Below are 23,626 nucleotides of genomic sequence, written 5' to 3' on the forward strand. Positions count from 1 at the left end.
GTATAAGGAAACAAAGCTATCACTGTATAAAAAAGCCCATGGATAACAAGAGTGTTCTAACAATTTTAAATCATATAAAAATAACACCAAATTAACCCAAGACTTCTGAGGGAAAAAAAACCCACCATCACCATCAAGCTCTTGACACATATCTTGGGACAATTCCAGAGGGGTGGTGAGGATTAAAGCACTGGGGCTGCTACTAAGAAAATGACTTGATACTCACTGAGGAGAGTCTTAGAGAGTCCTTTCCTTACACAAGTTTGCAAGCATGGAGACTTGCCTTGAAGTAATAGGTGATTTATTTTATAAGCCACCCCTTGTTATAGAGGCAACCCCACAAATCATGAGGGATAGCAGAAGTACTGAGCGTGCAGTGCTATGAGGCTATGAGGCTTCTAAACATAGCAGTAGCTAAGGACAAAACAGAACAGAAAAAACTATGTTTGTGTATAAATATGCCTGTATTGCCACCTTGAAATCTCCCCAGTTTGAACCCAGAAATATGCTCTGCAGTGTTTTGGCAGAATTGGTGCAGGACTAAGATCCATACAGAGCGCAGTAGCCCCTTAGCTCAGCAGATACCACACGGTACCTGAAAATATAAAAATTAAGAGAATCACATTAAAACTTAAAGCAAACATTGAAGGCAATATAAAAAACTCCTTTGATTACTTAGATCCTTATGTCTCCAGCATGGAGACAGTTCATTTTTCCAAGTACAAACGCAATTTGAAATTAATGTGGAATAAAGTTAAGGGACACAAATGTCCTGGTCCTTAGCAAAAATAACTATAAGTGAGAAGAGATAATCCAGCATGCAAGCTAAGAAGACAGTCAGGCAAAGTCCCAAGGGAAGGAGGAGGAGAGAGATTGCTGAAAAAAAGTCACTTGTGGGACTGCAAGAGCAATGTCATACTGCTCTTGATGTCAAGCCAAGTAACTGCAGCACTCACACTGGAAGAGTACAAAGGGGCACTTGATAAAGGGTATACTTTCCTGCATCAAGTATTCTCACGACAGCTGGAAAGTGTCTTAGTCCACAGATCCTTCACATTCAGTATCATGGAGCAGAAGAAAAATTTACCACAAAGAATGCACCTGTGAGACACTGAAAAATAATGCTTTTCCAGGTGTACAGCTCAAAGTGTCGCAAAGTGTTGACTGTTGACAAGCAAAAAACAGTACCTGGGTTAAAAAACAGCCAGACTCAGTGTGATACCAAGAGAGTATGTATGTATGTATGTATGTATTGTCTCTCTCTTAAAAAAAATAAAATCTTACCAAATGACTAATACAGTCAATGGGAGCAACACAGGTATAGAAAGAATGCAATGGAAAATGCAATAGTGGTGACAAGTTAATGCTTGCACCAAGTTACAACAAGGACAGAAAAAGCAATCAGCCATTTTCCAAACTTTTTGAGACTAGCAATGCCAGAGTGAGAAGGCAGATGACAGTATCAATAAGGCAGCACCAGCTGCCTCCTCTGTAGCACAAGTGCACTGATGCTGAAAGAGATCAAAACCTGTGATATTTTGGCACATGATGACATTTTCTAAAAGTTGCTAAGCCTCTCCTAGTTTCTTACCAGACACTCAGCTTGAGACTTTGGGGGTGTTGGTATTATTTTAATGCTGTTTTTTCATGTCTGTATTTTGTGTTTAACAGCTTTTTTTATTTAAAAAATTATTGTAAAAAAACTTTTATAAAATGCATTGCAGTTAAAAACTCCAATAACCCCAAAGACATTAAGTTTGTTCTAAGGTAGAAAAATACCTTTATACAAAGGGGACTAGACAGGACTACTCAATCTTGAACTTCAAGCACACCATTAATGTCAGCCATGGAATTATATTAACATAATCTCATTACTCATTTATTATACAAACTGGGAATATGACCATTTATTTGCAAGTTACTAAACAGTTATTTCACAGTATGAAGCAAAGCAAAAAAAAAACATAAATATAAACATAAACAGTTTATCTGTTCACACCCTCTAATTTAATGCAACTTTTGTTAGTCACTAAAGTAGCAAATTCTTGTTGTTCTTCAGATTGATGCTAACATCAGCTTACTCATTAAACAGCTACCAAAGATTCCTGAAGCATTTCTCTATCTCAGTTCAGCACCTATCCACTGTCAATTCTCACATAGTAACAGACACCTAAGGAAACAAGACAGCTAGCAGACCTATTTTAAAAATCCCTACTTGGGCTGATTTGCTGAAAAAACCCCCAAATCAGGTTTCTCACATCCCAGGTAGACACTCTAAAGACTGGGTAGTTGAACAGCTAACAGCTTTTGATTTCTATACATGCTCAGCAGCCATGGTGCCCAAAAGGCAAATTCTGCAGCCAACAACTCTGGTCCCCCTGTCAGGATGGCAAACTCGGTCCAAGTTCCACATCAGACACTGGGAATTCTCCTTCCCATTGATGAAGAAACTTGTAGAAACACAAAAACGTTTCCTACTCCAGCTTCAGTATACTGACAACTGTGTCCCCAGTTTACAAGCAAGCAGACAATCCCACTTTACCCATTTAAAACAGCATAAAAATACCATCAGAATCTGCTGCACAATACCCAGCACAGTTTCAGCCTTTTAACTTCTCCAGGTGGTTTCTCTGTATATTGATTATTCCTAGCTCTGACTTAGTCTTTCACTGGCAATTTAAATTCCTTTATCTTATGGCTCCTTTGTAATGAACTGGAAGATTTTGGTTGCCATGTGGTCTAAGTGAAGGGGAAAGGATTCTTGATTTCTAGAATGCTCCTCTGCCAGCTTCACTGCTGACAGTGGTGAGGTGCCTCCCACAGACTGGGCTTCTGCCCCTTCCCTTAAGTAACAACAATAAGCCAGAGCAGAGGTTGTCAGCTACATTCAGAAACCCCAGGGAAAACCTGACTGCACAGTTACAATACAATAACAATAAAAATACAGCTTAAAAATCATACAGGCATTTATGATGTCCCAGTAAGCATACCTACAGCAGTTTCTACAGACAGCTGGTGTTTAAGACCACTCCGCTCTGGTTAGGGTGTTAATTGTCCACACAGACTTACAAAATCATAAATGCTTTGGTAAGGTGGCAGTGGATTTCAGGGTCTGGGATCTCAAAGGTGCTCAAATATTGGCCTCTTATTCCCACAGTATTTAGCTCCTTCTGTTTGGCTTTCCAAAGAGACTTGTTAATAATTCCTGTACTTCTGTACTTTGAAAGCAAGGAGACGCACATTCCTGGAATATGCAATGCATCATAAGATGATTTAGGTCTAAAGTAAAATTCTTTTATTAGGATGTTTGCTTGCAGCTCCTGTTGAAGTCAACCAGAACTACTAATGCTCACCCAAGGGCAAAATTTGACATATAACATTATTTTAAGTTATACACAAGTCCAAATAGAGATAATATGAAATGCATAACTGAAAACCAGCAACTAGATTTGGATAAAGTAAAACTGAAATGCAGCAGCAGTTCAAGTGCAGGAGCATCAGTTGTTCAAGTGTGGGAGCATGACAGTTTGCCATAGCCTTTGTGCAATTCCATTGCCATTCTCTTTTTCTGCTGGGTGACACAGCTGAAACAAGAGTATTAAAACATCTTTCAGTGTATTTTTGTTTGAATAACACACAGATTAGAAATATTGAAGGAGTAGTAAGCTATCAGTACAGAGAAGAACTCATGATTTGTTCATTCCCCAACTATCTACACTGTCAATTAGACAGCAGCATGATGGTCTTCCTTCTTCCTGTGTGTGTAGGAAAGAGCTTATGCTATCAGCAACATGGGATGAAAGGATTATGTCCTCAGTGATTTACCTGCAAACAATTCTGAAAACAGTTTAAAGCTGCTTCCCATAACACAAAAATATTGAAAATGTCCAAATCGTTTCTTTGCTGAATGTCAACTTGAATACTTTTCTTTATTCTGTCTGGCACAGTAAAGCATCAGAATGTTGTTGCTTTCATTTCTCCATAACAGAAAGAGGTGCAGAGAGAATTAAAAATAAATATGAATCACATTGTGCTAAATTATTGTACTTAAAGACAAGGGCAAACCCTTTCTTATGACAGGCTTTGCAAGGACCAAGCCATAATAGCCTTGTTTTTCTCATGTTCATTTAGCAAAAAAGGACAGCTGCTCTCAGGAATTGTCTGCATGATTATCAAGGTGCAAAAACTGAAACCAAAATAAAAGCACAGAATTTAATTTTAAAAACTCCCTTTAGAATTTATCTGCAAAAGCAACAAAAGTTTTAAAGATCTTACTCCTCTGAAGTGCCAAAGTGCCTCTTGTTCAGTCTGGTGGGGAGTGGGACAGAAATGGAAAGCAGAAAATTTGGAAGCATCCCACTAGGAGATAAGTGTTCATCTCCCATCTGAAAAGCCAAGTCCAGAATTTGCATTACCAACCTAGCTCTACTGTCTGCACACTCAGACAATGTTGAGACAATTCTATTGCAAGTGTCAGCCTTCTATGCTGCTATTAGGAACAGAAGCCTCACATGAATTACTTAAAGCCTTCAATGTATTCCTACCTGTGGAGAGAGGGAGGGAGGGCAGAAATACCCCTGTGATTATGTGTGTGTGTATATGTACATGTATGTGTGTGTATGTGCACAGATTTATTAAAACAAAGCACAGAAGAAGTTACTACAGATACTGATACAATTCACCATGCTCTTTGTGAAGAACTGTCAAATAATATAAGCTTCTTTGGACTTTCTGACAGCTTCTACCCGTTCCAACTGAATTATACCATTAGCTAATAGTGGAACTGTACTGGTGTAATCCTGTAATCCATGGGCATTACACCATGCACCAACATGAAGGCTATCACAACAATTCCAGTGTATGTGTGTGTGTGTGTATATATATATATATATGTATATATATATATGTATGTATGTATGTATGTATATACACACAATCTAAATTTTGATTTTTCTCTTTGGTTGAAGATAATTTTCTGTAAAAAGTCCAAAAAGTCAACAGAAGCAGCAAGTGCTCTGTATCCCTGAAATTTTACTTAGAGGGCAGCTTAAGGGGACATTAAGTGAAGTTTTCTCCCTTGTTTGTACTTACATGAAAACCATGTTTTAGCGGATATTTATATGAGATTTTAAGGAAGGAGGAAAAGAAAATAAACTCTTCAAATGTTTACTGTCAAACAGTCATTGCTATATTTCAACAATGAGTTCACCCAGGAATAAGAGGGAAAAAAAATAGTTTGCAAAAGTTTGCAAAAAAAAAAAAAAAATAATTTACCAGGCCATTTGGGAAGAAATGCAACATGATGTCAGTGAAATCTGGATTTAAAGGGCAGAAGTGGCATCAGACAGGAGACCTATATGCCTGGGCCTAAAATGCTGTGTTTCTGCCATCCAGACAGAGCAGGACGAGGATTAAGGTGAACTCAGATGAGCTTCACAGCTGAAAAGCCCTAATAACACACCCAAGAACCTGGTCCTCAAGGGAAAGGCAGAAATTCAGAAGTATCAGCTCCTAGTCTTTGAGATTCCCAACTGCAAAACTGTATCACTCATACCACCAGAGATGGAAAATAAACAGATTCCATAAGAAGTGATGACTTGCATCTCTTGAATTCCCACAGTCTAGCTAAGAGACAGGCAAAGGGTAAAGCAAATTATGATTACAGCATAGCTGCCTAATTCAAGAGGCAGTACATTACATATTTGCAGACCATTGAATATAATTCTATCTGGCTATTGCAAAAATTCTAGCACACCAGAAATCCATTAGCAGTGATGTTCTGGCAAACCACCAAAGAGAAATACATCCTCTTATAGCAAAAAAGAAATGAAGATCACAGAATGATTATGGATAAGTAGAGGCTAAAGATCAGCAAGCAAGCTCAGAAAATACATTGTAATGCAAGATTTAACTACTCTTCCAAAAAGAAAAAGACAAAAGAAACCATCTCACTTTGTACCAAAGCAAAGGCTGTGCACATATAAATTAAAAGTTCCAGCCATCATTTTTCATTAACACTGGAAATGTATTTATATTAATCTCTTTAGCTGGACTTGGCAGCTTCATTACTGTATCATATTCAGCTTGATCTTGCTATTTCTCTACAGCTTCACATTTTGTTATTGCCACTTACTGATGTGAAGTACAATATACTAAATTTATTCCTTGCTTAATTTCTAGGAAATTTCCTCTGTAATCAAACTGGCTACCTGACATAGGCAGAAATGCATTGATAATCTGATGCCTTTGGATGGATTACTGTCTCTCAAGTCACTGGGAGAATTCCCTTGCTTTTATAGTTAAGCAAAAATAGAGGTGATGCTAAAACACATGGCTACAAAACAAAAAGCTTTTTGTCCCTTCAATGATATGTGGAAATAGCTGTTCCTTTAGGAAGTGGAGCTACATCAGAATTTCCTTCCTTCTTTGCTCTGAAAACATGCATAATTCTATTATAGAAATCTTACATCAAGCCCATTTTTTCTCCTTTCCCTCATCAAAACTTCATTGAATACTCTCTAAATTTGACAGGCCAAATGGAAAGCATGATTCATTACAAGAGCAATAATAAGTAGTGAGGCAATTGTAACTTCACTGTCGCCACCAAGGCTGTCCCTTTGAAAGGAAGGCTGAATGGCTGTCACAAGGAATTACCACATTTACAGTCAGAAAGAGCACAGTTTTGCTCTAACTGAACTGCTTTGTAGAGAGAAAATCTTTAGGATTAGGTATTTTGTTATCTCTACCATGATTTAGTCTCAGAACCCTCACTATGGTTTATCTGGTAACACGCAACCAAGAGCCAAAAATCTGTCATGCCCTTTGGACATGAATGCTTTAATGTTGTTCTTTTGAGGCAAATTTCATATCTTCAATATTTAGGCCAACCTTTAGTATGTCATCAGGAGGGGTTTTTACTTTGGGAGATGGGTACAGCCCACAAGCTTGCAATTCTTCCTGTATGTTTATACCCTCCCCAATAGATTCTTCAGCAAGAACAAGAAGATTTTATATGAGGTAAACAACACTGGGTAAAAATAAATTCAGCTATTATAAAAGCTAGATTTTACGTGGGTCTAGATCAGGAGAAAAAAATTATTTTTCTTTTCAAATGACCTTTTACATCTCAAAAAAGGGCAGAAGCCCAATTTAGAAGAAATATGTCTTTGTAGGTCATCTTTAATAAAAATACAAGATGATTCTTCTTCACCATCTCACTGAATATCACACTAGATGACAGCATTTTATTTCCTTTGGGATGCTAGGAATAAAGTAAATGGAACAGAAAAAGGACAAAGATTAATACTCTTTTAACATTATTTTGTCATTTATTTTTTTAAAGAAACAGAGCTATTATCATATAACCAGTACTCCAGTCAATTGATAAAGGGATTGTTTTTGGCTTACATTAACTTATTTTTATTTCATAGTAATACAAGCAGATTCCATAATCCTTCATTAAAACACCTGAAAAGAAAGAGAAAAGCTAAAACTGAGCTCTTTTGATAAGATGTACAAGTAAGGTATCTCTCACTGCTTTATTCATCTACTATTTCACCATACAACTTGGGCAATAAAGAACTAAAATCAAATAGAAAGCAGTTCGATACTTGAAGAATTTTAGAGACATAGTGAATTCTGTTCAAATCAGAAAATTATTTAAGAGGGAAATTTGAATTTAATATAATTGAAAAAACAGAGAAATAGATGAGCCCTTACAGAAGAACCACAATAACAATGAATCACAAACTGTTAAGTACAAAGGCCTGCAAAGTATCAGGACTCCAGGGGTCTAAATTGTGAGAGTATCAGGTTATCAAGCAAACTCTCATCTACAGTATGTAAACAGAGTAGCTTTTGGTTATACTGAAGAAATAAGAGGTTTACCAGTAGAATATTTGTCTACCACAAGCCAGTCTACAATTCCAATGCATCCTCCAGGGTGAAACCCCTGTGACGAAAGGCCATGCCCCTGACTCAGCCCAGCGAGCTGCTGGGAGCAGTGGTACCAAGTGGGACAGGACCCAGCCCCAGTGGGTGAGGGGAGCTTCTGGCTTCCTCAGCCACAGCATCTCTGGGAAACAGGGCAATGAGCAGGATCAGTATTTCCTGCCAGATTTGCATTTGATAATTGGTGCTTTGGGGGTTTGAAAACCTCATTTTTGTGCATATTTTGGAAGAGGAAAGAAGTCTACCCACATAGAGGGGTTATTATGCTGGGGTTATTACCTGCTGCTTCTCATGCTAATACAGCCAGGGAGAAAATTGCAGCACTGTGTGCGAAGCCTTTCAAACCAAAGTGTAGAATTTGATTTGCTTGTGGTTTTCTTCAAGGAAACTCTTTCTGCACAAAGGTGACACAATTGTCTGCAAATGCAGTTTTACCCACTAGCAGGTCCCAGCCAGATGCAAACGATTACATTAAACACCACACCATACAGAATGTCTGGCCTGTTCCAGCTACTGAGTGAGGAAACATGGGCACACCCATCTTGCATCTTACTAGCAAAACACATTAAAAAATGCTATATAAAATTCACACAACCACAGAAAAAAATAGCTGTGGGCTTCAAAGATGCCACATCTGTAACAGATACTGCAAAAAAAGCAATCAAGCCCCATGCTTAGGTACAGCAGAGTTTGTGTGTGCAAGCTGAGCACTGCTGTTTGCTAGTTAAGATGTTCACTATGTTAACAACACATTGTTTTAATACCACCTGTTGATTCAGTTTCTGGATTAAAAGCACATTTAAGAAGAACCACTATCCTGAATAGAAAAGGGCTGAATAAGCTATTCCTCATATAATCTTACAGAATTAAAGACCAAGAGTTTGTATGCTGATGATTTTTCCAGACATAATTTTTCCATTAGGTCCTCCAATTCCCCAGCAGAAAGTGCAATAATTTTTTACTATTTTCACTCTTCATATCTTCATTCCTAGCACTATGCATCCCTTGACTCCTTGTCTAGAAAAGTAAATTTCAGTTCATTTCACTGCTTAGCTGTGGAAAGCATTTAAGCCCCAAGCTAAAAGTCCTTCAGCACTTCCTCTGCCTCTGTAGGTGCTATTTTTACAGAAGGTCATGATGCCAAAGGAGCTCTCAAGGAGAAAGTGAAAAACAGGGCAGAGTGGCTGGACAGCACCAGAAGAGGCCTATGAAGGAAATTCTATCAGCAGGAAGGCTGCTGACTCAGGGAAGAGATGCCCTATAAATGATAGTAGAGAAAATACCTGCTATTCTCATTCCACTTCATGCATTTTCCTCTTTACTAGCCTCCTCCTGTGTTTTACTCTGCCTGCTATTTATAAGTACCAATTCACAGGGCCATAGTAGTGGTGTAGCTATGGTGGCCTGAGAATCTAAGTGGCAGAAAGCAAGTAAGAAAAAATAATTGCTCCTATTAGACCAACTTGTATGGATACCACTTGCTTTTGTAAACATGAATTGTATTCTAGCTGTTAAATAATAACCAAATAAAGAAATAGTTGGAAAGGTCAAGGGTTTGTTTTGCATTATTTAGGGATGTGGCAGTAATCTAAATACAAATCAAACATTCAAGTAAAAACTCTGGTGCTTAAACTGATCTTAGCATATAAAGACATGATTCCATTTCAGATGAACAGTAAATCTGGAAATTACACTTTGACTATCACAGCCCCTTTTACAGGCTAAATCAAAAATACAATTTTTCTTGTAAAATCTCTCACAATGGCTAAAGGTTATTTGACTGTTAAAGTTACAGTCACTTGGGGATACTTGACACTTAGAAGATAAATTCATACGTGTTGAAACATTATTTGATTCTTTCCCTAGTTTGAGCCATTTTCCTTAAAACAGACTAAATATTGCACTGATACATGACTGATCTGTAGGTATGAAGTATCTCTGTATATGTGTGTGTGAAAATATATTTCTCCTAAATGACCTGGTAATCTAAGGTATATCATCAAGAAAGAAAAACATTATGCTAATAGAATGATAATATCTCTTCAGGACAATTAATCTGCTTTTTCCCTACACAAACACACACTCACAAATATACACTAATACATTCTCCACAATTATTTTTGTGTCAAAAAAATTCAGACTATGGAAAAGCAATTTACTTAGTGCTGATAATTCCATATGTTTTAATCACTCTAAACCAACAAACATTGCTTCCAGTAAATGCAATTGTCTAAACACAGAAAAATACTCTTTATCACATCCATTGAGGGGAAAACAAAGGAACAGCCTTTCAGAAAAATTTTTAATGGGTCAGGGAAGTATCTTATGAGGGGATGCACAGTGATATACTTGGAAATAACAGGTAAATTAAACAAATTACCTTTTGTTCTCACTTTAACCAGGATGTCAATAAAGCACTCACTGGAATTTCACAGACATCACTTAAACTTTTCATATCCAACTGAAGTCAGCAGCAAACATACGCTGATTTCAATGGTGTTTGCCAGTAGTTTGTACCAAATCAACAAATCTATTGTCAATAATACAGAAATAGTAAGTAACAGAAATTTTTTAACCTAAAACTAAATTATAATATAAGAAAAGTAATTGAGTTATCAAAAACAATTTACCCTTTCAAGAGATGTTTTAAGCATAATAGAACTGTGTACAAAACAAACTGAAGGAAGATAATAAACTTACAGACATACATTTATTGAAAATTCTTCTTGTCCAAATTAGGCAGGGATTTATTTTGCATGGGATTACAAATTCAAAAGTGATAGTGATTATACAATAAGACTAAAGAACATTATTCTAAAGAACATTGTTCATATTTACTAAATAGTAAACTCTACGGTGAGAAAAAGGAAGTTGAAAAAAAAAAAAAAATCCTGGGCAAATTTTGAGAACAATTGAAAGAAGGATTTCAATAAGAAATGCAAAATCTATGCTACCTTTATACATGACACAGACAAAAGGCAGTAGTGAATGTACAATTCAGCAAAGGATACTGATACCCTGAGCAGGTCTTTAAAAAGGCAAAGAAATTATTAAAGGTCCTAAGAGGTGCCATTTTGTCAGAGATCCAGGAGGTCAAACTTTGAATATAACAAAAAGAACTGATATGCTATACATACCAAGGTGGGAGGAGAACTCCATGCTACACAGTTTTTTCAGACTGAAACTATGGTTCAAAGGTTTATCTGTTAGGTTAATTAGCAATCAGAACAACTTATATTTTGACAAATTCTTAAGTCTCACACTTAAACACAAAAAAGAAAAAGAAAACAAACGAGCAAACAAATACAAAAGGCAGGAGCCCTGAGTGATGATGCTACAAACAGGTCTAACTGCATAACCCCAGGCAACTTCCCCAGTCTCAGGATGTTTACTGATACACTAGTAAAACCTTGAATTTTTTCCTTACCCTTCTTTGTCTTTCAGCCCAAACAGAATCAGTTGTCAGAAATCTCTGCAGAATCAACATTTTTCATTAAGCATGAAAAAAGTAAGCCATTCAAAACCATTTGTACAAAATATGTGTTAACAACAAACAGAGTAATTGCCTCCCAGACAACAAAATCAACATTTGAAATTAAGCAACAGTATCAGCAATAAAGTGTTTCTCAAGTCTGCATAACTTTGCACTTATGACCATAGTAGCTTTTTCATCACAGAGTGGGATGGGGAATGATTTCAAAAGAAGGCTGAGAAAGAGCAGTGCTGTTGGGTCAGCTGGGGTCCTGATCACAGAGCACATGATAAATATTACTTAACAAATAATTCAAAGATAGTGCAGAAGATGATTCAGTACCTCATTCGGAAGACCATAGCCCAGTCTATATCATGCTACACATAAACTGATAATAAATAAAACAATTAAAGTTTCAGAGCACTCTCATATGGTGAAAAGGCCATTATTTTAAGAATCAATTACTAAAATGTGATCATACCCAAGTGGGGCTCCACAGCCTGAACACAGCATGAACAAGGAAAGTGAACAGAGCTTGAATTCCTTTGACCCCAGTAAATTGCAGCCACTAATGAGAAAAACTGGGACTGTGTGCAACCAAGACATTCACTAAAGTAACTAATAAGGGATCAAGTTGGACTGTAGGGAGGCCCAAAAAGGCCCAGAAGAAGAGCTGTTCCTCCACAGGTTTGATCTGACCATCATTTACCACACAGAGTTACCCAAATAGTTACCAGACATCTCTACAACAGTGACAGAGACCAGAAAGCACAGAGCGCTTTTAGAGGAGCAAAGGCAGATGGGCTCTCTCACTCCCCTCCTGCAGGTGACCAGGAGACACTGGAGAATCACAGGGGCAGCACAGGAGAACGACTCACCAAAAACTACGGTAGTTACAAACAGTGCAACCGCATTTTTTAAACCACTTGGGGAAATTAATCCATTTGAATTCCACAGAACAAAATGTTTACCATTTAGAGCAAATTTAGGAATATGTTTTTCATTTACAGCTTACATGACACATTGATATTAGTGTTGGAGACCATTTGCCAAGACAAATTACAGGCAAAGTTTCAGCAGTTTCTCTCATAAAAAAGCTGACACTTGTCTGTCAAGATGCCTTTTATTTTGCTTCTCTTTTCAGAATTTTTTTGATGAAGTTTACAATCTGATCCTGTAAGGTTTGCAAAACCCTAGTAAAAGACATTCCTAATAAACATTCCCCACAAGGCATGAGGAATGTCTGTATCCTTCTCAGCAGTAGCTGCAAAACACATTCAGTGGCAAAGCAAAACAATTCAATTTCCAGGGTGCCAGGAACATTGCAATATCACTAACCAGAAATAATTTAAATTAAGATTGACATATACAAAAAAATCTATTAATATTTTCTGAGCGTTTTTAAAAATTGCCTCATATGTAACCTTTCAGCCTTCTGAAAGTAGTTGATCATGACAAGCATCAATCTATACAGTGTGCTGGTCCTCCTTCAGGACATGGCCAGGTGCTCAGTTGGAACAGATGATGTATGAGCTTCCTGAAATGGCAGTTTCTGATCACATCTCATCCAGCCTACTACTTCTGTATAGATTAACTTCCACTAAAACATGGACCAAAGGAATTAAATTTGTGTTGCAAGAAGAGAAAGCAGCTGATGGTTTTGCTCCATCCTAGTGACTGACTGTCACCAGGAATGACAGCGCAGTGCTGAAGCACTGAATATAAGCTTGAAATCCTTATTTATGCTTGTGATGCTTCAGAGCACTTCCCCACCACCACAAACCTGAAGATCCCAGGCTACCAATGTGTTTACTCTCACAAAGAAAAGATGATCAGGGAGGGCTCTTCTTGTTATAACATGAGAAGCCAAGTCACACACAGGTGGTCAGATGCTTCAGGGAGCTTTCTGAAGGCCAAGGAACTCCTCAGTGCCCACACTGCCCCTCAGAAGTGACCACATTTCAAACTCACGCTCAAGAAACACTCTCTGCTTGCCTCCATGATGGAGACACCACAGCCTTTACACGAAGCGTGATACTGCAGCATCATCTTTCTCACCCATCGTAGCTTCCACTAAGTGAGCCTGGTGTGATTGCCCCATGTCAGAGCCCATCCAGCCTCCAGACAAGCACAAAAACTACAGGTTTTCCAAGTACCCATCCAGCAGCACCCTCCTTCCAGACCCAGCCTACAACCACAGCTTGCTTTGGGCCATCATGACATCAGGTCTCAGCTGCTTCACCCATAAGCAAACATCCCCTGGCTCAGGTGCTTTAAGACAGATACATGTGAGCAAAAGGGATTCAAGGAGGCTTTCGGAAACGCGTCCCATGTCCTGATGAGCCCTGCTGTTTAATCACATAGTTACAACACGAGATGAGAGTGTAAATGGTTGTGTGACTACATTTAAGAAGAAATATTCTGCATGAAAAAAGAAACAGCCATTTGCTGAGCCACAGATGCCACCACAGCATTAAAAACTTCAAGAGGAAGGAATTAAAATAAGGAAATGAGGAAGCACACTTCATTGCTGTGGGACTCCTGCATAGGTCTGAGTCAGTGGCTGGAGCTGGACACCTGTGGAGGGTGGGAAGGCTGGAGCAGCACCTGCCTGTGCTGTTGGCCAGCCCTGGCTCTGCCATTGATGGAGGCAGCACTAATCAGGATAGCCAGAGGAAACAGCTCCATTAGATGCAGCCCAGAACACATACAGATACCGAGGCAACAGACTCATAAACACACCGCAGCCACTAATGCATCCCTAACCTCTGCCTAAGGCATTGAACCTCTCAAAAATACAGCTGATTTGACCTGAAAGCTCCTTTTAAATGCTACAGCCAGTTGAACAGGCAAGAAAAGTTAAAAAGAAACACTGTATCTTATAAAAAAGCTCATTGTAGAAACACTATGGCAACTCAGGGGAAAAAAGGAGGGAGAAAGAATGTCGATGTATATGGAGAAAATACCACCAACACTAAGGAAAACTAAAAAAGGGAAACTACGCTATAATTTTAACAGCTTATTATTACTTTCTATTATCATTACAGGTTATGCTTCAGGATATTTTACATCTGCATTTAATGTGAACAAATGTGCATTCACAACTGGTTGAGATCCAAAACTAGCAAGAAGAAAGCACACTGATTTCAGTGTTAAACTGCCACACTTTAATGCCAGTTGGAAATTTTTTTCATTTTTTTCCTCTCACTTGCATCCAGGACTTGCAGAATCCTCCTGTCCTAGGCCTCAGTTTTCTTGATGTGTGAAATGTTGATGTAAGGTCCACTTCTTTATTTTCCTGCCCCCCTCCTGTATCTTCACTGTTTGTTTCAGTGCAGAAATCACTGAGCCTTTGGTTGCAGGCCACTGTTCTGGGAGGTGGCAGAAGAAGGAAGGGAAAGTTGCTTCAACTAACACCCCAAATCAAGAGCAGCAAGGAAAGTGAAGAGGTAAAATCAGGCAATGGAGGAAGAGAGAAAAGTAGGACACCGTGAACATTTCTGCGAGCTCAACTGCAAGTGTACAGAAAGCTGACAAGGAAACAGTAAAAGAAAAATAAGAAATCTGTGCAGTACCTGTGGTGGAGGCTAAATGGACAGCCATTCCTGATGGAAAAAGATGACAAAGAAATGTGTGACTCTAGAGAACTGAATAAGAACAGAGATGGAAAATACACAACACAACAGAATCTAAAATAAAATAGGGTACACTACAGGAGTATGTATAAAACAGCACAGGCAAATGAAGCAGAGGGAACAGAGAATTTGACAGATAAAAATATGGATTTGAAAACAATTGAGAAAATAATAACCACATGGAAAGCAGCAAAAGAAGAAAAAATATTTGTGAAAAAACATCTGGAGTCAGGAGCATATTTTAATTTCTGAATTTTTTTTAAGCTCCCTGTTTGCTACTCTCATTTTAATTTTGAACTTTTTTTCCTCCATAAATTGGGGGAGAATGAACACTTTCACTGTGACTGACCTTTCACTGATATTGTAACTACAGATGATGCTCATCTATATTCAGGTACACTAAGCTGTAAACAACATGAAGACTGAAAGAAAGGAGGCTAACATAGGCAAGGAGTGGCCCTCCTTTCTGATAACCTATGTATTCTAAATTATTTCTGCCCCTGTGTCCCCCATACCTCCTTGAACATTTCTCAAATGCATATTACACATGAGAGTTAATTTTACCACAGGGGCCTGTTTCAGCATGCTTTAGACATCAGCAGAGGTTCAGTTATGAATACTAAACTGATATTTTTTCCAGAGGATAACTAAAATCTTGAACCTTGCTGCTTACAAGAATTTAACTACTTTTCAACTATAGGGCTACTATGGTCTAAATATACACACAGAATATAATATGGAGAGTAAGAACTGCAAAAGAAAAAAGTATATACAACCTTCTGAATGAAAGCTTTTTTCACAGGAATGATAATTAAAAATACATTTTAAATGTTGCTCTGGTATACCTGGACCTCTTTTTATTTGATGATCTGCAAATGATATTGCAGTGGTAGTTTAAAAGTTTATTTAGATATCATGATAGCAGCCAAACATCTTGATTTCCTTGCAGCCTTCTTCCTTTCATTTTGCACAATTTGTGATAGAATGTCTTTCATATTATAAAAAGTGAAGCTCTTCAAGAAAAGTTAATATTAACTTGGATTCTGGCACTCTTAAGAACAATAAGAAAGCATTTTGACAGTCTCACCATGCACATACTTGTGCAATATCATCCTAAACAATAAAGGAATGACATAAAAATGGCACTCAGCTCAAAACAGATAAAATGTTAAACATATGTTTGTGTGTCTATGTGCATATGTGCATAAACAAAAATTCTACCTACAAGTTTCCTTACACATACAAAGCTGCAGCTCATAAAATCAAAGCCTTAACTTCTCTTTTCATAGTAAATGTGTTTACTTTTTTGAAAACGATCTGAAATTTATATTCTAAGGACAATATGGATGTTTTAGAAACTAACTGTGACCACACCATTAACCTGCCAAATTAAAACAGGTTTGTGCAGTTGTTATAAAATCATACTTCTAAAGCAGCCTCTTGCTTTCTTCCAGCAGCACAGTGTCTCCACTGTCTGTAACCACCAGAGATTCACGTGTGCTTTTTAACTAAAGTCAGTGCATGTAAAGAAATTTCCGCTGTTTCAAGTTTATTTACAGGTGAAAAAAAAAAACCATGAAATTTTAGTGGGTGTCATTGCAACCTGAATGATTCATCTTTACAGCAGAAAAACTTGCAGCAATTGTATGCAAACTCTTACACCAAACCACAAAACATTACATTCAATTATTAGGAGCAGAATTACTTAACAAAACACTTCTATTTACTCTATTATTTATTCTCTTTTCACTTCAGGAGAGAAAAGTAAAGCAACTCCTATGTTAAAACAGCTGTGCTAAAAGAGTACTTCAAAAACTCATTAGTGAAAGCCACACACTGTAAGTTTACTATTATTCAATCTTTCCTCGTGGACTGAAGTTCACAGTGCTACTGCCTTACAATGCTTCTCTGTTCCAAAAGGCTGCAAACACATCTGGAGAAACTTCATTCCCAAGTACTCATTGTTTTTTGAGCATTAGCTGTTGTGCAATTGATGCATCTTCAGTACTTTATGCTTAGTTATTAAAATGCTCAGAGCTACCAGTTATTGGGAAATTCACCTTTTAATATCCAGGGATGCTCTGTGTGAAGTTTGTAATTTGCCTTTACAGTAAACTGGCAGAAGCAAGGCCATACCTGGAGTGCTGTGTCCAGTTCTAGGCTCCTGAGAACAAGAGAGACATGGAGCTCCTGAAACAAGTCCAGCAGAAGGCAACAAAGACGATTAAAGGACAGGGGCATTTCTCTTTGGAGGAAAAGCTGAGAGAGCTGGGCCAGTTCAGCCTTGAGAAGCGACAACTGAGAGGGGACCTCACCAGTGTTTATGAGTATCTGAAGGGAGGGTGCCCAGAGGATGAATCCAGGCTCTTCTCAGTGGTTCCAAGCAATAGGACAAGAGGCAAAGGGCAGAAACTGATGCACAGCAAGTCCCACCTGAACATGAGGAAGAACTTCTTTACTGTGCAGGTGACCACACACGGGAACAGATTGTCCAGAGAGGTTGTGGAGTTCCTCACTGGAGATATTCAAGAACCACCTGGACACAATTGTGTGCCATGTGCTCTAGGATAACCCTGCATTGGTAGGGTGGTTGGATGAGATGACCCACAGTGGTCCCTTTCCACCTGAACCATTCTGTGATCCTGTGAAGTGAAATTATGCTACTAAAATGTTAGTTATACTGGAATAGGTACCAAGTAGTAACAATGGCAATATCAAAGCCTACAATGCTACTCAAGAAAGTAACAGAAGAACCTAAAATATACCACTACAAATTAACTCAATACCTAAAATCATATTTTTGCTATAATACATCCTCTAAAAACTCCACTGGAAAATTCCATTTCACAGGCACCAGGTCTTGGACAAATGTAGTGTAAGTCAGTACTTACTGGTTTAATGTCACATCTAAGATGAAAGATGATCCAAAAGCATCAACCTGGAAGCTGGCTCGAGCAATGTGGGTAGACTGCAATATGGAAAAGACTGGAATTATTATCAAGTCATGGCAAAACCTTTTGTACTGGTTTGAGAATGCAGAAACAAAATATATACAGTAAGTAAAAATATGTCATTAACCAAATAAAATTGCATTGAAACAGACAAAGCAGTCCATGATAATGAATAAAAGATCAGTTTTCTGAATCTATGAGACTTATTCAAGAATTCCCAACAACACAATCTGTGACTCAGAGCAGCCCCCCATTTTAACCCATCTATGCAGTAGGAAATGGCCCTTCAAATTCCCATCCTGGCAAAACCCAGCAGAGGGAAGTGAGACCTCCCCTGGCTCACATGTTCCTTACACTGACTCTGGACACAGACCAGAGAGAACAGCTGAGACATTATTGGCTGGGTCAGACAACTGTACTCTCACGAATCTCACCAACACTGCCTGAAAGAAACTGTTCATTCACACAGACTCTCATACAGGAGATAGCAATGGGCTAAAATATAATTAGCTCTATTTTCTGTAAAGCTCTGACTCACAGCCCTCCAAAAGGTTCTCAAGACTCCAAACTCTTGAGCAGCTACTAAAACCAAAGAAAAATGGGTGTTAGAGAAACAGCTTGTTTGCTTGCTAGCTTTTCTTCTTTCTTTACCATATATTCTCCCCAAACTAGCTCCTTTAATTCAGTCCTATAGCAGGCAAACATGAGAACACTTCATAACTCCCAACTGCCAGAAACAAGAGGTTTTTTTCTAGTAGTAGTGGAAGAAAATACTCAGCTATCCAATAGAAATGCACTACTTGTTTCTAGACCTGAAAACACCCAAGAAACGGAACAGCCATGTTATTTAACCAATTAATTAGACAAGCTACTTGAAGACATTTTGGAACAGTATCAACTTTGTTCCTATTTTGTTTCCAATGAAATGTGCACATTAAGATTTGAAGCATGTAGAGAGAGGAACGAAGAGGAAACGCTGAAGAACCACTTACTACTCTGAACTATACTTCTCCAAATAAATATAATACAGGATAGTACAACTGTAACAAATTATTTCTTGAAAACTCTGGGAAACATGGGACAGGATGGGATAATGTGAATAATCAAATTAACTCTTTCTAAAACTACTGGCAGGCTTTCAACAGGCATTGAATCCAGAAGAGCTGAGAATACCAGCTTCCTTGGAAAAGAACAGCAGCAATGAAAAGGAGAGTTGAGGAAATGATGACAATTTTGTTTTTTACATCTTTTAGTTGCTCTACAGCAAAACTTTCTTGTTATGTCTACATATATAAGCATGAGTATTAATAAATAAAAAAGACAACAACCATGAATACATATACACAAACAGATGAATCCTTTAAAAGTCCCAGAAGTAGGAACAGTTTCTCTTACTAGAGGATGCTCAGGCTGAGGGCCCTCTAAAAAAATGCTATTTTTGACTAAATGAATATATATATATATATATATATATATAGTTTATCTTATCTGGGTAAATAATAGGTGGTTAATTACCATCAATATGAAAAGCCTGCTTTCTATCAAAAAAAAAGCATAAAGAAATTAAAAAGCAAATAAACAAACAAAAAATACACATCCAGCTGGCATCTGCAATGACACCCACAGAATGTACAGACACCCACAGCACATATGGCACCCACACGCAGGACCATCATTTAGCTGGTTTTGGCCTGCAGTAGCTAGTGCAACCATAAATACGGCAAAAACAACCATCAACATTATCACATTATCAATTATCACATTACCATTGTTGTTTCTTTTCCACCTCTCAGGCAGCAGAGTCTGCTTTGAATGATTTTAAAATTTCATCTTCTCTTGCTAGATGTGAATTTTCAGGCTGGTGATCACAGGATGTGACAGGCCAAGAATCAAGTAAGGTACAAGGGACCAATGGCAGCTCTGTCATTCCCTTGTTTCACTGCAGCCCATGTGCTGACCTTAGCTAACCTTCATTCATCCACCTGCACTGCAACAACTGCTTTCCAATCAAAGCAGAAATGAGAGCCCAGTTTTTTTATTCTCATCATTACATTATTAAATGCAAAGAACATTCTACAGCATTTTATTATTCCTGCTTGTTAACAACATAGCTACATATGCCATCATTTAGATCTCTATACAGAGTATAACTAAGTCTTCTGTATGACCATATGCTGGTACCAGAAGAAAATTAGTGAGTAAGAAAGAATATAAAAAGCCTAGCTTGGATTTCTAAATGCACATATATTAAATGTAACATTTGTCATTAAAATGCATCCACTTCAGAGACTATCAGAGCAAAAATTACTCTATTGTTTCAGTTTGGTTTGGCTTTTAACTGCTAGGTACATTGCACCATATTGATTTGGTCTGGGAGATTTCCTCTCTTGAACATATCTCTAAGATAAACAACTACAAGCTAATGTATTTCTAAGGTGACCCTGGACCACAGTTGTTTCCTGACAGAAACTGTTAATGTGGATTTAAGGGAGAAAATACATATGAATAAATTAATATGAAAAACATTACACAGATGTAACCACTCCCCAAGACACATGATGCAAACACAGAAACTTACCATTAAGTTTAAGCTCAAGTGCAATCAAGTGTATTTCAAAGATATTTCTGGTCTACCAAGATACCAAGACATTCTAGATAGCCTGACAAACTCATCCCTTTCCAGAAATTGCATCCTTTCCTGATACATATTTCTAAAGCACTGTCACACTGCACACTGTGGGCTGCTGCTGAAAACGAACAGTTCTGCCCCATCCTGGCAATGTGTTCTCACCAACTCTCCCTTGTCAGCTCATGTGGCTAGCCAGCAAGTCAGATCAGCAGCAGAAAATTAATTACCACTTGGAGTGGGCCTGGTTTTCGTCAGACAAATAAACTGATCTAAATAAACCACAAGGTAGATGCAATAGTAACAGGTCGAAAGGGACACTCAAGAGAGAATGAAGACAGATTCCCCCGTTCAGCTAAGAATCTCATCTACCGTAGCAAAAAACTGCACCTTAAGAATTCCAGACAAAGCACTTTTTAGGTTAACAGATCTTCTAAATATCTGGTTAAGAACCACAAAATTAAGAAACAGATTTTAAAAAGTCTTGGGTCTACATTATCTTTAAGCACATCTACCTGCCTGCTCAGTGAATAGGCAAAATGTCCAGCTGCAAAGGAGCTTATGTTCATGGACATACATCAATAAAAGAACCCAAAGAGAGAAAATAAGTCCTTTTCCATCTACACCACCTCAGTAAAGCAGAAGTAACAAGAAAAACACCCGCAGAGCCTTCTTTAAACCACCGAAGCAAGACAATCAATTACGTCATTCAGTTCTCAAACCCAGGAACTCTCGCAGAAAATGTGAGGCTTTTGCAACAACCATCAGCTTGACATATCAGTGGCTGACAACTGAGTCATGAAAGGGGAGTTCCTGGAGACCAGAAGATGCACTCAGTGCAGAACATGAAGAAGAGCCAGGAAAGGAGAATAGAACAACATAATGGAAGAGTGCAATGCAATGATTCCAACACAATCAAAAGGTTCTGAAATTTTTATGTCATGCAACTGAAGAAGAAAAATACCAGTAACAGCTCTGAAAGTAGCTGCTTCAGGTGCAGCACTTAGTGGTGCATAAATTGCACTGACCTGCTAGGCCCACTACAGAAAATACTCAGCACCCCATGCACCTAATGAAACTATGCAGAGCTAACTTCTGTTAAAGACTGTGAAGTTTAAGCATGTCAGTGAATGTCTGAAAGGAATCAAGAGTAAATGGAGTGGAAAAGATTATTTCAAATCACTAAGCACAAAGGTATTTTATCTAAAGCAAAGATTAAAAGCTTGAATTCTACAAAACCAAAAGTGGTATGCAAACCTTCCTGCCAAACCAAGAGCAATGTGATTCCAATTATTTTAAATCACCTGCTCCATGCCTCAGGGATCACTGCAGCAATAGAGGAGATGGACAATCAGTACCAAATATGGCTATTTATTACTATAAAGAAACAACAGAATAATGATGTCCCTTCGGTACTCCTGCTGGGGATCAGCTTTCTCCAGAAGCTGGCCCCAAAGAATGAGCATCTGTGAAGGGAACAATTGTACATCAACTACAACACATTTCTGCAGATCAACATCAGTGCTCTGCTCTGGAGGTAACCTTAAATATATTTCAATTATTTTAATTCCAAATAGGGCAAATATCTTCACCACCATTGAAACATTTCCAAGCTATGCACTTTCTTGAATAATTAAACTAACAAGAATTTGAAATGGAAAAATTTTGACACTTTTCCTCACATTGTGTATAATTAGCTGAGTATTGAAAGCAGCACAGTAACATGATGACTAATATTTTTCCTCAAAAAATAAGGAAAAATAATTAAAAACTTGTTGTGATGCAATGTGCAATTCCTCATAACATGTTTCTTCCCTGAGAAGTAGCCTTAATAAAGCACTTAGATGCTTTTTAATAAGTTTTGCTGGAAGAGATCACAAAAATTTCTGTCAAAAAGGAACAAAGTCTCATTTTAAAAAATTGAGGAGAAATTCCTATTTATATGTTTGCCCTTTGATGTAAAAAAATTCTATTTACTACTATATATAGCATCATAGTTTCTAATTAAAAGATTCTTATCAATTTTGTAGACTTGAAAGAAAGGCATCAAGAGAATCAAGAGATAAAATAATACAGGATGTTACAGGAAGAAAAAACTTTAAAAGTGTGCTTCAGAGCTTGTAACAACAATGAGATTTTATAGCAGACATTTCATGAGTCAGTCACATTTACAAAATAATAGATTCCTTAGATATTAATTTAATTTCCCTCCCATTTAATAGAATAGAAACCTCAGCTTCTTGACAGTCAACAGGCTTAAGTGTGTATGAAATAACATAAGTTATCTTAAGTTCAGTAAGAATACAGATAAGGCAATGGGAAATCAAAATAAATATATTTATTAAATTAAATGAAAAATACTATAAAAATTTATGTAGATTTACCTACATTTGCTGTTTTGAAAATAATAATAACAAATAAATTTATGCTAGAGTAGAGAAATACAGTGTCAATTAGCACTCTATAATAGGACACATAAAATGTACACACTCTAAAAAGACAATTTTCAGCCTCAGTTTTCTTGTAATAAATCCAGAGCTATGCAGTATATTGTTGCTTTATGCAAAAGAAGAAATCTCTCCCAAAAAATACTTTTTCATGTGTACAGGGAAGAAAATAAAATTAAAACTTTGCTAAGAGACAAAAATCAGAAATAAGCCTAGGTCTAATATTTAAAATATGTACCCCAAGTCAAAGAATCTTCTTTCAAAAATATACAATAAAATATAACTGCAACATTATTTCCTCAGGTCTTCTCTATTTTCATTTGAAAATATCTAACTTTAATCAAAAGTTCAGGATCACTAAACTGGATTCACATAGCATATTAAACAACTGCAAAATCTCTTTTTTTATTTTCCCTAGCATTCTCATATTTATTGGCACTCATTTACTGTATTAATCGTCAATATTTGACATTCTTCATGCAAGCTCTCTCTTTTTATCCAATGCATAAATCTAAATATCATTGGGGCATTTGGTGGGGTGGAGT

General features: G+C 37.5%; 1 protein-coding gene across 17 annotated transcripts in view; it reads right to left on the reverse strand.

Moving 5' to 3' along the window:
* Positions 1–23,626, reverse strand: part of ADAM22 (ADAM metallopeptidase domain 22) — a 129,348-nt gene that overhangs the window by 94,922 nt on the left and 10,800 nt on the right. For all 17 annotated transcript variants that reach the window (XM_068211725.1, XM_068211665.1, XM_068211703.1 and 14 more), the window contains exon 3: positions 17,949–18,025. In XM_068211725.1, coding sequence (XP_068067826.1) covers positions 17,949–18,025 — 77 coding nt within the window. The remainder of the gene's footprint in view (positions 1–17,948; positions 18,026–23,626) is intronic.

The sequence above is a fragment of the Anomalospiza imberbis genome, chromosome 1 (assembly GCF_031753505.1).
Source record: "Anomalospiza imberbis isolate Cuckoo-Finch-1a 21T00152 chromosome 1, ASM3175350v1, whole genome shotgun sequence".
Lineage (NCBI taxonomy): Eukaryota > Metazoa > Chordata > Aves > Passeriformes > Viduidae > Anomalospiza > Anomalospiza imberbis.